This window comes from Peromyscus leucopus, chromosome 11 (genome assembly GCF_004664715.2).
Source record: "Peromyscus leucopus breed LL Stock chromosome 11, UCI_PerLeu_2.1, whole genome shotgun sequence".
Lineage (NCBI taxonomy): Eukaryota > Metazoa > Chordata > Mammalia > Rodentia > Cricetidae > Peromyscus > Peromyscus leucopus.
This window is the reverse complement of record NC_051072.1, coordinates 45628597-45646950: the sequence shown is the minus strand read 5'-3', so window position 1 is coordinate 45646950 and position 18354 is coordinate 45628597. Positions and strand designations below refer to the sequence as shown.

Below are 18354 nucleotides of genomic sequence, written 5' to 3'. Positions count from 1 at the left end.
AGGTTTCTAAGATCCCACCCAAGTCTAATATCATGCACTGTCACCTCCACACTCCTTCCCAAAATTAGAAGACTGCCATCCCCACCAAGGTCACAACATGGCTACAATGATGGTCAAATACACTTCAGACAACATCATGTCCAATTTCAATTTTAAAAATCAGCTATTTCAGTCTTGATTATGTTTTTTTTTGTTTTGTTTTGGGGGGGGGGTTGTTTGTTTTTGTTTTTTGACTTTTCTTTCTTTCTTTTTATTTTTATTTATTTATTTATTTATTTATTTTTTTTTTTGAAACAGGGTCTCACTGGGTAGCCCTAGCTGGCCATGAGCTCATTATGTTCCTGCTCCAGCTTTCCAGCTGCTAGGACTGCAAGTGTGTGCAGGTGTGGACCACCACACCAGGGGAAATCTACTACTTGTAACACAGCTGTTTGAAACAAAGAATGCTATTCGTTAGAAAGGCGTCCTGTGCTTGTGGCCTCCATAGCACTGTCTGGGAAATGGCAGCGTCATTGTGAACTCCAGCTCCTTGGGGCCTGGCCATTCCTCTCTGTAGCCCTTGGGAGCCAGTGTAAAGGAATGGTGTCCTGATCAGGGTGACTGTTGCTGGGATGAAACACTATGATCAAAGAGACTTGGGGCAGGATCCTGGAGGCAAGAGCTGACATAAGGCCATGGAGGAGCATTGTTTACTGGCGTGTTCCACATGGGCTTGCTCAACTTGCTTTCTTATAGAACCAGGAACACTAGCCCTAGAGTGGCCCCACCCACAATGGACTGGGTCCTAAGAAAATGCCCTACAGGCTCGCCTACAGCCCCATCTCACGGAGGAATTTTCTCAACTGAGGCTCACTACTCTCCAATGACTCTAGCTTGTGTCAAGTTGACATAAAACGAGCCAGCACAAATGAGGATCTCTCATATCTCTCCCCCCATGGAGTAGAATTCCTAAAGCTGGGGTTGCTTCTCTCCTAGACCTCCATATAAGCTGAGGTGAACCAAGAGGACTTCTCTCTCAATAATTTGAATCAACAAAGTAACTCCGTTAAGACGGTGGGAATGTAAGAGCTTAGAGTGCTGCCCTGAGTGAAGGCTCTGGTTCATTCATGAGTTTGTAATACATGCTTTCACCCTTTGCCCTGTCTGCTGCAAACTGGCCCCAACGCCAGCAATGTGCTAGATAGTCCTCAGATCCAAACTCTGGGGAAACGAAGGTCTGATCAGTAATCTCTTTTACATAAAGCTGGTTGCTAGATTCCAAGAACCGGAGATTTGGCAAGCTACGGGTATTATTCATACATCCACCTAAAAGAATCTAAAGTTTCCATTCAGTCTGAAGAAAAGAAGAAAAACCCAGTCAAGCTGAACTTCCCCTCCACTACTTAAATGCTGTAGTCAACATCCAAAGGCATGGCTTGAAAAAAAATTCTACTTGAAAATGAACATTTACTTAAAACTGAAGACTCAGGATTAGAGGAATCAATAATTCAAGGAGCCAATAGTCACTACTACAGCTTTTGATCAAAACTCATTTTCTCATCTTCTCCTCTGAAAGCTTTCTGGGTCACTTGGAGGTGATAAAAATCATGTCAGGATCCTCTTTCCAAATAAGTCCCTTACAATCAGGACCATCAGCAACAATGAGAGAGCAAATGAATTTTCCATTTGCATTTAAACTTAATCATGGCTTAAACAGAAAGAAAACAATTTAATATATGGAGGTAGACTGAACTCACAGGAATTACGTGGCTCAAAAAAAAATATTATTTTTGACTAGCAAAAGAAAAAGATGTCAATAGGGGAAAATTTGGCATAGAAAAAGCAGCTGAAGCCGAAAGGAAATTTAAAAGTGCAGCCTGAGCCCTAGTGTGAAGGTGATGAGACATGGGTATGTTATACTCGGCACCACAATTCCTACGAAGATCACCTTAACTGTTCACTGTGTTTGGTTTGTTTTACACTTATTTAGGTGTGTGTGCATGCCTGTGTGTGTGTGTGTATGTGTGTGTGTGTGTGTGTGTGTGTGTACACATGGGTATGTGAACATTGACATGCATGCATATCATGTTACATATGTATATGTGAGGGTCAGAAGAAAGCTTACAGAGGTGGGTTTTCTCCTTCCATCATGCAGGTTCCAGGATCACACTCAAACTGCCAAGGTTAACGGCAAGCGCCCTTCCCTACTGACTCATCATCAGCTTGCTTTAGAGTCTCACGCCATGTAGTTTCAATTGTTTCCTTGAACTCCACACATGGGACTGTGGTACTAGAAATATGGATCTGTGCAGGCATCATAATGCCAGAGATCACAGCACACACAGTAGCAGCTTCAAGATGATCCCCATAAAAAGGAAAGCTCCACACAGGCTTCCCCCTCTGTCAGCACTCCCGCAAATCCTTCCTCGGAACTATGCTTCCCTGACAACAGAAACAGGTTAACTGAGTATCTTCTAAGTCTACTCTGCATGACTTTATATTTAATTCTATAACACTAGATAATTGACTCAACCACAAGGGAGAGAGAGAGAGAGAGAGAGAGAGAGAGAGAGAGAGAGAGAGAGGGAGGGAGGGAGGGAGGGAGAGAGAGAAGAAGAGAAGAGAAGGAGAGGAGAGGAGGAGGAGGGAGGAGAGGAAGAGGAGGGAGAGGAGGAAGAAGGAAGAAGAAGAAGAAGAAGAAGAAGAAAGAAGAAGGAAGGAAGGAAGGGAGAGGGGAAGGAAGGAAGGAAGGAAGAAAGAAAGAGAGAGAGAGAGAGAGAAAGAAAGAAAGAAAGAAAGAAAGAAAGAAAGAAAGAAAGAAAGAAAGAAAGAAAGAAAGAAAGAAAGAAAGAAAGAAAAGAAAGAAAGAAAGGAGAACAAACCATTTCTGTCCTGGGATTCAGATCTGAACACACGTCAGCCATCTATCTGTTTAAAGAATCATTCAGGTCGCTGAAAGAAAACTCAAATGCTCCATATTCTGACATTCACACTGAATGGTTTTTGTAGCAAAGGTTATGACTGAAACATGGAGTAAGTGCCTGGTATGTCTTCTTCCCAGCATTCCAGCTCCTTGCCCAGGAGCATGGCACCAACCACAGCATGCCACACTGGAAGGCGCAATCCATGCTGTGCCCAACCTCCATCCCCAGGAAGACCACCACCCGACAGTATAGGCAATGTAGCCCAACCCAGGACCAGTAAGTGACAAAGTGCTGAGTGCCCGATTTTGTTTGAATGTTCCCAGAATCGAGAATTCTCAGGATGTATAATTATGGATAGTAACATAATTGTCTCTAGTAATCCTCGGTGGAAAGAAGAATAGGAATAAGTTGACAAGATGTGAAAGATGTCATATCTAGACAAGCACAGAAGGGGAGCTGCTTCTGCTCATCATTTGTCATCATTCTTGTTCCTTCTCTGCCCCGCCCACTTGCCCACCTTTCCAGACATCATTTCACTACACCAATACATTCCAGGATATGTCTCTCCAAGATGACAAGTCTTTTCAAATGTAACTGCAATATGGTTATCACATCTAAAATTCGAACAGTAATTCCTTCAGAGCAAGTATCCAACCACAGAATTTTCCCAGTTGCTTCAAAACAGTTTTGGTCTACTTGGACTAAGACAAAAATAATGTCTACATGCTACAGCTGATGGGAATATTTCTAAGTCTTTTTTTTTTTTTTAATTCTGAGGTTCTTATTCCCTGTAATTTATTTACTTATCCTTGGTTCAGATTTTGCTGACAGAACCTCCATGACTACATGGCAGTTAGATCCAAGATTTGAACAGCATCTGGCTCTTTCTCATTTGTAAAATAGAATAAATCAGGCCAGTGAGATGGATCAGTGGGTAAGGGCACTTGCCACCAAACCAGATAGCTTGAGTTTGCTCTCCAGAACCTGCATGACGGAAGGAGAGAACTGACTCCAGCAAGCTGTCCTCTGACCTTTACACAGTAGTGCATGTATGCATGCACACACGTGCATACAATGTCAAAGAAAACAAAGATAACAGATCCCAGTTGGTGTTGTATATTTCCATTAATAGGCATATTATGCCTACATGTTGTTTGTGTATGGTGTTAGTGGCTATTAAAGGTCCATTATTTCATTAGCATTTATAAAACTGTAATATTCTATCCATCAGTTCTTCATTTGTTAGCTAAACAGTCCTGCACACAGGAACTTCTGATCAATTATGTCATCATATTGAGGGGCAAATCCAATCGGAAAGGCGGGATAAATGATTCCCTTATGCCCCTATTTATCACTTTCAAAGTAACGAGTTAATTTCCTCCTTCAAAGGTCGACTAATAGTTCTTTTTATATCATTATGAAGTCACAGATTTAAATACATTTGACGTATTTCAGTTTGGTGGGATTATTCTTATTGACCCTCAAACTTGCACATGGACAGCAGTGCAAGACTCCTGAGTCCTTCTGACAGCTCCTTGTAGCCTGGGATTGCCTCCTTGCTTTCCAGAGCTAACAAGTTGTTTCTCATTCATGATTCCCATTTTCAACTCCCCAACTTGGAGTCTGCTGTGCTTCCCAGCAGCCCTAACTCCTTTAGTAGGAAGTAGTAATTAGAGGCAATCTGGCTACAGAAATGCTCATTGAAACTAGATTGGCATTTCCAGGCATTTTTAGTGGGTGAGCAAACAAACATATCTTTAAAATACATAATGAGTAAACTACACTCTATATTCTCATAAAGGGCTATTATTTAAAACATATAGTCAGCTCGTCAAACTCAACACCAAAAAAAAAAAAAAAAAAAAAAAGAGCAACACTTAAAATACCTGTGTGGTGGTGGCACACACCTTTAATCCCAGCACTCTGGAGGCGGAGGCAGGTGGATCTCTGAGAGTTCAAGGCCAGTCTGATATACAGAGTGAGTTCAAGGACAGCCAAAGCTACACAGAGACCCTGTCTTGAAAATTGTATATATACGGAAGAAATTCAAATAGCAAGAACACATGAAAGGTGCTCAGTGTCTCTAGCCATCAGGGACATGCAAATCCAACCCTCTATGTGATATCATCTCCCATCTGTCAAGATGTCTCTTATCAGAACAACAAGGACTAGTGTGAGTGAGTGTGGAGAGAAAAGGGAACTTCGGTGTGCTGCTGGCAGGAATGTAAATTAGTACAGTTGCAATGGAAAACAGTGTGGAGATTCCTCAAACACCAACAACGAAATTGCTCTACAATCTAGAAACCCAGGTACTGAGTATGTAAAGACATGAAACCAACAGCCAAACCAACAAACCAACCATAGAGATATGTGCACATCACGTTTACTCAGTTTACCCATCATAGCCAAGAAACCTAAAAGAACACTACTGAATTACCAAATGGCAACGTTTTGTGTGTGTGTGTGTGTGTGTGTGTATTACGTAACATATATTTTCTTTATTTATAAATTATATATAATTTATAAATATAATTATTTTATATATAATTGTTATATAGCTATATGTTATATTTCTATATATGTATGTATAAAGAAATACAAAGATAGAAACAACGTTAATACTATTAAACCTTTAAATAGGAAACCCTAGGCTGGAGATGTGACTCAGAAAGTAGAACACTTGCCAAGGACAGATGGAGACCTGTGTTCAATCTCCATTACTACATGAGCCAGATCTGATGGCTTCATACCCATAATCCCCATAGTTAAGATGCTGCTTGGCTACACGGTGAGACTGAGGCCAGTACAGACTACACGAGATCCCATCTGAAAAAAAAAAAATTAATTAAAAAAGGAGATTGTTGTGTGACCATTTTTGACAATATGACTAAAACGGGAAGACATTATACATTAAAGGGAAATAAGACAGGCACAGAATTTAAAAAAAAAAACTACATAATTTCTCTTACGTGTAGAATCTAAAAAAGAAGACATAGGAAACGAAAGGAGAGTTGATGGGAAGATGTAGGTCAAAGAATGCAAACCTGTAGCTATGGACTTATAAATAGATCGAGAGCGAAGGCACAGGAGGTGAACAGCAGTTCGCACTGGGAATGGAGCTTTGCCGAGAGTGGATTTCACGTGTCTAATGACAAAGAGCACTTGAGATGGTTGCTATGCTGATCAGCTGCACCGCACTGGTCTTTCCAGGTGCACATTCTATCAAATCACATTGTATACCTTCAATACGTAGGTTTTTAATCATGAATTCCTACTAATACAGACTGAAATTTAAGACTCCTGGGTTCTTCGTCAATGTAAAATATTACATCTATATTCCTTTTCATAGGCATCCCAAAAGTCCCAGTTCAGAATGGCACCTAAAATAGTTATTAACTTGCTTTGCCTCAAGTTCACAGTTTCAGAACAGGGGTCCTACCAGTATTAACAATATTGTTATTAAGATCGTTTGAAACTTTGAGGATAAGAGGGAAGAGTTTGGGTCCCTAGAAAATCACAATGCTGTGCTTAAAGTCCCTGAACACAGCTCCATTTGCATGGTTATTCCATTTCCTTGATGGTATATTGTATATTTGTTTTAATCTGCTTTTGATTTGAATTCTTTTTGTTTGTTTGGAGGTGCTTCTAAGCAACCCATCAATGACTATACCACTAATTATCTTCATGTGGGTGGCCACAATTGGATGCCCAGTGCAAAAGTTTCCAAGCTCTTGACTCAGCTACCCAATGAAATATACAATTTTGATATTTGAGAGTCTAATAGGCATCCCAAACTTAACATGGTCAAAGAATCCTTACGTGTGAAATGATAATACAAATCTTCTCTCTTTGCCTCCACCCCATGTTGGTAAATGTCACTGTTACTCAAAACAAAACCTAAGTGTTGTTCTTGGCCTCTGCCTCTACTCAATCCTGCAGCTCTGTTGTCAGAAAGTCCTGGTTGGCCAGGCAGTGGTGGCGGCACACGCCTTTAATCCCAGCACTTGGGAGGCAGAGGCAGGCAGATCTCTGTGAGTTCGAGGCCAGCCTGGTCTACAAAGTGAGTTCCAGGAAAGGTGCAAAGCTACACAGAGAAACCCTGTCTCAAAAAAAGAAAAGAAAAGAAAGAAGGAAAGAAGGAAGGAAGGAAGGAAAGAAGGAAGGAAAGAAGGAAGGAAGGAAGGAAGGAAGAGAAAGAGGGAGAGAGAGAAAGAAAGAAAGAAAAAGAGAGAGAGAGAGAGAAAAGAAAAGAAAAGAAAAAGAAAAGAAAAGAAAAGAAAAGAAAAAAGAAAAGAAAAGAAAAGAAAAGAAAAGAAAAGAAAAGAAAAGAAAAGAAAAAGTCCTGGTTGTCCCCTCCCTTCAGACCTCTCATCTCCATTTCTTGTACCAAGCACTCTAGCAGCTTCAATGGCCTCCTCACATGCCTCATTCTGCCTGACTCCTCACTCAGCATCCTTTTATGTGGTCCTTGTAGACACTAATTGGATCCTACCATCCTCAAGCCTGAAGCCTTTCTCTTGCACACTGAATGAATTCCAAACCCTTGCCAATATGCACAGTTTTTTTTCCTGCCTCTTCTCTGGCTCTAGACCACTGAATTCCCTGCTCTCTACACTAACTCTTAGTGGCTGCCACTCGGCCATCAAATATGCCCCAACTCTTTTTCTTCCAACCTCAATTCACATGGCTTGCCTTGACCTGTGACTGCTTTACAGACCTCTGCTCCCATCCTGACCCCTCCCGGCCCCTCATCCTTTCAGGTCTGTGTGCATCAGCATCACCTCCACCAAGAATCTTTCCCCAAAGACTCTGCTAACTGAATTCACCTCTATTATTTTGACTTTCGTGTAGTTATGACCCACCTACCATACTACCTTATTTTATAGAAAGGGTCCTGTGTCCTCTCCTGCTTCCTGGAAAATAAACCAGACACAGTATGTTACTCACTAGTAATCAATCTCACAGAAATTACTCACAAAATATCAATCCCAGCCGCTGTCCAGATTCATTGGCACTCTCTTTCCAGTTTATAATGGTAACTGACTCTTTTTATTTCCTCTAGAAGAAAAGAAATATCCATCCAAAGACCTGATTTTACTTTGCAGTCCCTAAATGAAGGCCACATGACTATTCTATTTACTAGCAGAAAGAGATGAATTAGCAGAGGGAAGACCAAGCAAGAGCAAGAGTGAATTCAGGGGGCGTGAGCTGGGACAGCAATGGCACCTTTGTTCTCCGCGACCTAACGTCTAGCGTCTCCACTCCCAAGGGCAGGCGACAAGTGCACGCAGACCTGATGCTTCCACGTCCCACTATAGTTTGGCTATCTGAGACCATCATCTGTCCCGATGACAACTCAGGAACGACAGTAATTATTAGAACTGCTGCCAGTGCTTGTCAGCCAGTGCTTTAATCTAAGAGCAGATATTTTTCTAGACAGAGATTTTTTTTTTAATATTTTGATAACTGTATTTCACAGACTGAGTTTCAAAGTATTTCTTCTTTGATAGTTTTTTTCTTGGGAAGAATGTGAAAAGGAGAGGCATTAGATCTTTACATTTCTAGTAGATTTTCAGCATTTTGATGATAACTGTATTTCAATATAATCAGTTTCTTTGGGGCGTAATTTTTGTGTCGGGGGCATTTGTTGTTGGTTGTTCTACTCCTTACTCTCTGGGGGGCCCGCCACCCAGCTCCCAAATAAATCATGCAGAGGCTTATTCTTACTTATAAATGCCCAGCCTTAGCTTGGCTTATTTCTAGCCAGATTTTCCTAACTTAAATTATCCTGTCTACCTTACGCCTCTGGGCTTTTACCTTTCTCTATTTTTGTACAACTTTCTTCTTACTCTGTGGCTTTGCTGTGTAGCTGGTCCCCAGAGTCCTCCTCTCCTCTTTTTCTCTCTCCTTGATCCTTTCTTCCCAGATTTCTCCTCCTATTTTTCTCTCTGCCTGCCAACCCCACCTATCCTTTCTCCTGCCTTGCTATTGGCTGTTCAGCTCTTTATTAGACCAATCAGGTGTTTTAGACAGGCAAAGTAACACAGCTTCACAGAGTTAAACAAATGCAACATAAAAGCACACAACACATCTTTGCATCATTAAATAAGTGTTCCACAGCATAAACAAAGGTAACACATCTTAAAATAATATTCCACAACAAGCATTTTGGTTTCTGCAGGGCTGGGTATCCAACCAAGTACCTCACACATGCTAGACATACACTCCACCACTGAGCCACACTGCCAGTCCTAATTAGCTCCCTTCAGAACCTTTGTTTATTTTCTGCATTCCAAATTTTGCCTAGTACCACATGCTAATGGTAAAGTGGAACATGAGCAGCAGAAGAGACCCACGGCAGGGAGAAGAATCCTAGCTTTGACTTGCTTCAACTCACCAGAATATGGCCACGCAGAAAAGGAAACCACCTTTTCGCTAATTTTAATGTTGGCCTTCTATTTTCTCCCAGCCAAACACCTTGTTCTGCCTTCACTGAAATGAAGAACCCCACAGCTCTTTCCTGGGAACACACTGCACCCACACTGCCAGAGGTCGTGACAGCCTGGGGAAGCTGGGGAGCTCCTGAGCTTATAGCAAATTTAAGAGCAGGGAGTACTGAACAACTTCTAACAGTGTGTGTGTGTGTGTGTGTGTGTGTGTGTGTGTGTGTGTGTGTGAGAGAGAGAGAGAGAGAGAGAGAGAGAGAGAGAGAGAGAGAGAGATACAGAAACAAACCATCAAAACTAAAAGAAAACAAAGAAATGTAACTAACGTGTAATTTCTAAAAGATAATATTTTAAAATAAGAAAGAAAACCAAACAAAACTTTTTAAGCTACAATAAAATGGAAAATTTCTTCCACAGTATATTGCTAAGTTTGCTAGGAAGGGATCAATATTCTAAAAATACACAGAGCTCTTGCCAGTCAGTGAGAGAAGAACTGGTTGCCCAGCAGAAAAATGTGCAAAGCCATGGCAAGTCAGGGAAGGAGAAAGTGCCACAAACATACTTTTCAACTCAACCAGTCATCCACCGGAAATAATACGATATTTCCTTTCTATCCACAATTAAATGGGTAAATATTTTGATTTGTCATGTAACCATATTTCAGATTAACAGTGTGTTTAAAAAAAAAAAAAACCTCTGAATTTAACAGTATGAGAAAAGTAGTAATACGTATGACATTCATTTTCTGGAGGACAATATGGAAATACAGATCCAACATCTTACAGAGGTGCCCATTCTTTGTCCCATCAACTGGATTTCTAGGAATTTACCCCAGGGGGAAACTCCAACAAGTATGCAAAGAGTTGATTTGAAAGTAAAATCCAAGTGTGCTCTGCAACAGCAGCCTGAAAGAGTGAACAGAAATAATCTTATGTCCAATAGGAAATGAAATTTTGATGTATCTGTACAACATGAAATCACTTTTTAACAGTCTGGTTTTTTTCTCATATGGAAAAACACTTATATCTAAAGTGAGAAAAAAATAGATTACAAAATCATATGCTTTTCATGAATCATATCTTGGCTTTATAAAAGGTACATGTATGCACATAAAGCAGGTAGCCAACGTGTTCACAGCAGTGTTACCTCTTGGTCAGGGGTATATGTTTTAATCGTCTGGAATATTAATAATGTATATTTTATAATATTTAAGAAGATATAATTTCCATGTTCAGAATATTCTAGGACAAGGAGAATCACAGAAGAGAACCCAAGGGCAAAGAGTGCTTCCCACGGGCCTACTCAGCGCCTCACCTCAGGGAAGCAGAAGCAGCACGGCCTTCTCTTCAGGACTCAACTTGACCGTGTGCGCCATGCACACACATGGGGTGTCCTTTGGTTTGTGTACAGGCAGACGAGCCCAGTGTCCCCTCACTAACGGCTCACAAATCTGGGTTGAGAAACTGTAGCTAATAGGACATGAAACCTCCCCTTCCCCCCCACACACACACTTTCCTTCTGTAGTCTAATTAGAACAGTGAAGGAGCAATTTGGGCTTCATGGTTTCTGTTTTGTTTTGTCTTCATTCATTTTTGCTAGCATATATTAATTGTACAAAATGATGGATTTCACTCTGGCATCTTCATGCACGTATATAACCTACTTGGATCATAAGCCCCATTCTTGCCCTAAACACACCATGGTTTGTCATGGAGAAGGTCACCAGTGCTTTGCTTCCTCGGGTACTATGGAGATTATCTTTCCCTCAAGTGTCACAGAGAGCAGCAGCACATGAAGATGTGACCACTTCTTCCCCTCGTGAGTAAAAAAAAAAACAGGGAGAAAACCGACCTGGACCTGAATTTCTCAAAATTTAAAAAACGATGGAACCAAGACTGAATTTAATTCTTAAAAAAAAAAAAAAAAAAAAAATCAAACAACAGCAGCAAAAAGCCAATCACATGGTTTGAGGTTCCACACACAACAGTTAAGCCACAAACAGGGCTTTTAAGCATGATTGTAGATAGCATGAGGAAGAAACGAGATCCATTATATGGAAAACAAGGTTCATAAAGAAACAAAGAGCCAGTAACAGAGAGCAAATAACTCCAGAACAGACTTCACTCCTCACTGAGCCAGCCCAGAGGCTCCCCAGGAGCCTGGGCGCACCCGAGGGGCCCTGTAACATGAGCCTCCTGTGAATTAGGGTCTCACAGGGGTTTTCCTTCAGTGTGCGCCTCCCCAGGAGCTGCTAGCTTCTGGGCACCAAATCATCTTCCAAAAGAACCCTGAGCAAAGGGCTAAGAGCAGAGCAGGGGTCAGAGCTCAGTGGCCAGGGGCGGAAGCAATCCTGCAGGTTTAGGATACCTACACAACTAGATGATGGGCATCGACCAGAAACAATGAACTCAAGGCAGGCGACCTGTTTGGAAAATCCAAACAGCCTTAGAAAACAATTCAGAAGAGCACCTGAATTCTACAAATAAAGGAGTCAAGCCCTGGCTCCCCAGCTGTCACACACAGCCAGAGGTGAACGAAAGGAACTCTAACCAGAGGGGAAAGGTCCGGTAAGATGGCAGACAAGCTGGACATGAAGGAAATCTCCAGCTTCCATAAGGCCAGGCTGAAGAAAGCTCAGATGCAGGAGAAGGTCACCATGCCGACCAAAGACTCCCTTGAGCAGGAAAAGAGAAGTGAAATTCTCTAAAAGCCTAGGCCAGGGGATTTCTCCACCCCACCCCATCGTCTCCGAGACCACCTGGTGATGTGGAGGAAGAGCCCCATGCAAGATGAATGCGAGCCCCAAGCTGCAGCTCCCTTAGCCTACAGTTATGGTGAGAGAGGCCACACCTTCTTAGAACAATCTGTCATACGAGATAGACAAAAGTTCTGTGTTCTCTCGACAGATGAGATCATAGCATTGGGGGAACGATTCTGTAGCTGTACGAAGTCAACCCCACAATTTATCTTCGGGGAAGATAAATACCAAACAATAAGAAGTGGTTAGTAGACTACAAAGAAAAATTAATACAAATTACTGGTAACTAAACAGAAAGGAAAAGGAAGTGCCTGTACTAATATATGTGTGTGTGTGTGTGTGTGTGTGTATACATATATATATAATGAACTCCATGCTACCCTTAAAATTGTCAACAGCTTTTAAAAGTTGTATAACACATTGCTGGTAAGTTACCATAATAGAGTTCACTGTTGAACTTTTCTAGAATGGACAGGTAGAATCTTTTTTTGAAAATCAGCTTGGCTGTGTGTGTGTGTGTGTGTGTGTGCCAAAAGAGTGGGATTCTTGTATACTGGTGGCACAAGCAACAAGACCAAGCCCATGGGTAAAGTTCTCAATGGTCTCGTATGATGTGGCTCAGGTACAACTTGTGGAGACTGAGCCTGTGAAACAAACGTTCACAATTTTGGAGAGACATCCATACTTGTCATTCAGGCAAGGCTCCACACAGCACTTCCCTCCCATTTGAGTTCATTTGGATATGAGAACTGTAACCACACAGGCCTCCGTGGGGAGCAACTCATAAATAGAGGCATCTCGATGTCCAAACACAGGAAGCACAAGTGGGCCCTGGGAGGAATTCAAACCACAAACAGTACGCTGGAAGAATCATGACATCAGCTCTGTGGTTCCTCCCGCACACTCAAGAGCCCATCTAGATTTCCCCCACTTCAGAGTCTCCGTGGCTCCCCAATCTAGCCACTCTGCTCACTCAACTGCTTGAAAGTGACCCTCTGAGGCTGGCCCCAAAAGGTGGCCTTAATGCCAAGTGACCATGACCTCTCAACCAAGCCCCTACCCCCCCACCCCACCCCCACCCCCGCCAATTCCAATTCCAAATAGAGTCCTTGCCGACAGTTTGGTTTTAGCGTTTCAAAGCACCACAGCAAGACGTTTGGCAGAAGCCACACTCTGATTTGGACTCTTGTCCTGGGCTAATGATATGTGAGCGGGTCCTCCCCTCTACCTCTGGATAGCAGCAGCAGGGACGACAAACCATAATTAGGAAGGGAAAGAACGGACCCTGCAGTGCTCTGGCTGGCTGAGCCATGCTCCAGGGGAACATGTGAACTCTGAGTGCTGCTCCTCAGCCTGAGCTTCGGGGCAATGTGAAAAAGTAAGGCTCCTGAGCCCTTGCAAAAGCCACAGGAAGAATCTGCCAGCTAACCTCAGTTCCTGGTGAACACTGAATAACATAGCAGTGCCGTCTTTCCGACTCTTTGACCTAGGATTCTGCTTATGAGAGCATTCTCCAGGCATCTCTCTGAGCGCTGACACAACAAGGTACCAGCAGCTTCAGAGCCCTTGTCTGCCAGTCAGGAAGTCACGTGGGCTGTGTGCATTCAACTCTCTGCTTCTTGCAGAGACACTTGCCCATCAGATCAGAGTCGTGCCCTACACCAGCACGAGCACATCTTAATTCTATCAGCAATGTCTCTCTCCAAATAAGGTTACATGCTGAGATCCTGGCAGTTAGGACTTTAAACTGTAAATTCTAAGCAATTACAACCCATGATGCCCACATTCTTCTTATGGATATTTTGACAGGAAAATAATCCAAAGAAGAACATTTTACAAATGGAAAGGTTTAGTAAGCCATTGTTGATAATGACCACCCAGAAGCCAGTAGCCAGTAAAGCTTCTGGAACATCCCTCTAGACACAGCCTGTGAGCACACACAGCCTGTGAGAATTGAGGGTCTCAAGTGTTACTTCCTGCATGTAGTTCAAACCTGGATCTGCCCTGGTTAGCTAAACAGCCCTTGCCAAACTACTTAAATGATCTTGGTTGAGTTTCCTTATCTGTAACCTAGGGAGGTAAAACCCTTTCCTCATGGGGTTATATCAAGGATTAAATAGAATCTCACTACAATAATTATACAAAGGGCCCAAGCATTAAGTTACGCAAAATACAGATCTTGCTATTGTCAAGTTACATGGGAGCAAACTTCTGCTACCAGCTCCACAATGTCCAAAGGTCAATAATGGCTTTGCATTCAAATTTACATAATTTGTAGGTGTGTTACTAGACGAAGCCGCTACAGCATTACCTAGCACACAAAAGGTCCTAAATAAATTGCCCCCTTCTCACTCACAGCTCACTGCCACAATGAACCGATTGGGATTCCTCTCTTTTACACAGGTGTCTTACATCATCTCAGGCAAACTTAGCAAGTAAAATGTAATATTCAAGTTGAGAGATCAAAGTGGACATACTCTACACGAAAACTCCAAATCCCAGGATGCTTTTTTACGTAAGGCCCTGCATCACAGCTTCACATACAATTCCTGACCTCAGTTTAGAAATCTCCACCCAGCCCACCTTTCCAGAACATAAATGAAATTATCAAGTCCATTTACTGCAATTCCCTGACCTCATTCCTAAGACTTAAAGTTTATCGAGAACATGTTTACTATTAGACCCATGATCCAACTAATTTGATGACCTTCTTTTTAACTCCATTGACAGACTGAGACAAAAGAAACATTCAAAAATTTTAAAAAAGAATAAACTACCGTGGGAAAGCTATTTTTAAAGCTACAAGAAAGAAGGCATCCAAGTAAGAGGACAGCCATGGGACAAAGCATCCATGTATAATGCTCCCAAGTGCAGCATCTGAAGGGCCAGGCGACCAGCTTCTCCAGTGCCAACGGAGCACTAGTATGAACCAGCTCAATTACCCAGAAACCCATATGGCAGCACAGACTGAGAAACACCATGTAAATACTTTAAAGTTCTGGTATTCTCTATTGGGATAAACCCTGGCTTACGAGAAAACTGGTACTAAGATAATCTTCCCTCAAATAGCTCCAGATAGTCCAAGTTTAACTACACACACTGTGATTACCAAAACCAGTGAAGACATTCCAGGCAGAATCTTAAAGAACCTTTGGAGACAGTGCCATAATTAATACATGAAGTTTTTCAAACGTGTGCTCTAAAGAGCTTGTCAATTTGTTTTATCACTTTATGGAGTTGCCCTGACTTTGTTTATGCCAATGGTTACAAGACAGCTTGAAAGCGAGAGCAGGGACCAACTTCGGTGGAGATGCCACTCCGCACAATGAGATCCCCATCACAGCTCTGCCCGTCTGTCTTCCTGCGTGGCTTCTCTGTCTCTAGGCACTCTGAAGCCAAGACTCAGACTTGCCAGGATGCTGCTGGACAACACAAGTGATCCAGTTTGAAGGACTTTGCAACTCTTTACAGGAAGAGCTATGGATTGAGTTTGGTCTCCCTGCATCCTGCAGGCTTTTTTTTTTTTTTTTTTTGTCAACATTCTTGAGCAGCTGTTCCCAACGCTGTTGAAATCAGCATGTCTCCAAGGAGTGCAAAGCCACACAGAAGTCACGTCACATTTATTTAGTCTGGAGTTAGGCCCTATTTTTGGTAATGGTGGTAGTGATGTTTCGTTTTTTCCTAAAATTCTCAAGTGACTTTAATATGTAACCAGGGCTGAAAACTATGACTGATGTGGTCCTTTCTCATTACGAAAGGTGAAGCCTAATAGGTTTTAGATGACTGTTGAAGGCTCCACCCCATCCTAAAGTCTACTACTCCATCCTTGCTTCTTGCAAGTTGTTTTTTTGTTTTGAGTTCTTTGGGCTTTTGTTTTAGTTTTAGTTTTTGGCTTTTCAAGATAGGATTTCTCTGTGTTGCCCTAGCTGTCCTCGAACTCACAGAGATCTGCCTGCCTCTGCCTCCCAAGTGCTGAGATTAAAGGCCTGTGTGCCGCAGCAGCCGCCGCCGCCGCCGCCACCACCACCACCACCACCACTACCGCCTGGCTATTTTTACCTTTTTGAGGAACCGTCCCACTGACTCCGATAATGGCCGCCCACGTTTACATTCCCACCAGCAGTGAGTAAGGGCTCTTCCATCTCTATGTCCTCATCTGCATTTGTTATTTCCATTCTTGATGATAGTCATGTTGGGATGAGATGGAATCTCAAAGCAATTAGGAGAGGTTCTATGTTAATACTCAACATTCCCATTGGTCAGTGTGGAAAATCTCTCAGTCCTCAATAACAAGAAAAGCTTCTCCCAAGCAATTGCTTCACTCTGCCTTCAAAACACTGAATCATATAAAAAATCCTATTTTCTTCTCTGGCTTACTATGATGATTCATCTTGTCAACTGGATGGCATTGAGAAGTAACTGGGAGATTGGTCCAGCACACCTCTGGCTGTGTCTGTGAGGATGTTTCCAGAGAGGATGAATGAAGGATATAAACTATATCCTGCGTGTGTGCAGCATGATTCTGTAGGCTGCAGGCCCAGGCACGATAAAGGTTGGAGGAGGGAGCAGCTGGCTCAAGCATCCTGTCTGTCTCCGCCTCCTGCCCTCAGTAGGTAAACAACTCTGCTCCCATCACCTGCTTCCTGCCATGATGTTCTGCCAAACCATGAACCCAAGAAGTAATAGAGCCAATGGACCTTGGACTGAAATCTCTAACTATGAATCCCCCGCCCCCCAAAAATACCTTTCTCTTTACAGTAGGTGCTGTGTTGTAGCACTAAAAAAAACTGCCCAGGCTATTCAAATGCTCTGAAATTCAGAACCAAGTGTGGGCCCTCTTCAAACAAGCACATAGAACTGTTTTTGAACATTCTCACACACTAATCTCAACCTAAATATTACCGACAACCTAAATATTATATATATTTAGGAGCTGTACCACTTGGAATTTATATACATACATACATACACACACACAGTAAAAATGATTACCAAGTTTAGCCAATCAATATGTCTATTATTATCATTCGCATAGTGTTATCATGTGTGTGTGATGAGCTAAGTTAGCAGATTTCAAGCATACAGTACATTACTGGAAATTCTCAGCAAGCTGTTGTCAAATCTTCAGAACTTAGCCATTATGCATGAGTCAAAATTTAGACCCTTTAACCAACATCCCTCTCCCCCAAACCCTGGTGATCAAACTCTGTGTTGGATTCCACACACCCATGAGATGACAGTTTTTCTGTGCCTCATTTCACTGAACAAACTGTCCTCTAGCTCTAGCTGTTGCTACAAATTGGACTTCCTTTGTTAATCCTGAAAGCAGTATCCCATTATCCACAGACACACTCTCTCTACCCAATCACCTGCTGAACAACATTTAGATTATTTCCATATCTTAGCCCGTGTGCATGATGTTGTTACACAACGAACATTGGAGGCAGTTATCTCTTCACCATTCTAATTTTGCTTCCTTTGTATGTAGATGTATATATTTGTATGTGTCGGTGGGTTTGTGGATTTAGACCCTTTAACCAACACACACACACACACACACACACTCTCTCCAGAGGCAGGATTATTGATCATAGGATAGGTCTCCTTGTAATTTGCACTGACTTCTATTCCCATTAGTAACATATGATGCTCCCTTTCTCCACATCTTTGCCCATACCTGTTATCTTTCATTGTTTCAGGAATTTCATTTGACTTTGCCTGATGACTGGTGATCCTGGCCACCTTCTTCTCTACTTGTTAACTGTTTGGATTTCTTTCACAGGGTCTTTTCAGATCCTTTGCCCTTTGTAAAACTGATATTCACCAGTATTCTCACTGGCCATACTGTCTTCTAGAAAGGTTATAATCCTGCCTTGAGGGTAACAGGCTAGTACCTAAGAGTGTTCCTATGACAACACCCTATATTTACAAATGGAGCACTTGTTGTAAATATATTTTTGCTGACTTAAACACAGAAACACAGACGCTTTAAAGGGTAAAGTGGAAACTAAAGAGCCAGGTCATTCTATAGTCTGGATCCTTCCCACTTGTCACAATCAATCAAGTATTAGGATGTGGTTTCGTAAAGGAGGTAAAAACCAACTATACACCCATGAACAGAAGCCACAGTAAGACCAAATGTCACAGTGTACTCTGAGAGTCCAGAATTATTGGAGAAAATACAAAGATTCGTGGCATGGTTTCTGTGTGAAGGGAGTGTTCTGGCTGCCATGCTTGTACAATAAGC

General features: G+C 42.2%; 2 protein-coding genes across 5 annotated transcripts in view; one reads left to right on the top strand and one right to left on the bottom strand.

Moving 5' to 3' along the window:
- The window catches only part of Mast4 (microtubule associated serine/threonine kinase family member 4), a 591291-nt gene that overhangs the window by 547080 nt on the left and 25857 nt on the right, over positions 1 to 18354 (bottom strand). The gene's annotated exons all lie outside the window — the stretch shown is intronic.
- LOC114703848 (thymosin beta-10-like) lies at positions 11625 to 12365 on the top strand. The gene has a single exon (XM_037209462.1). It carries the CDS (start codon positions 11922 to 11924, stop codon positions 12054 to 12056), a length of 135 nt encoding a protein of 44 aa, XP_037065357.1. The 5' UTR covers positions 11625 to 11921; the 3' UTR covers positions 12057 to 12365.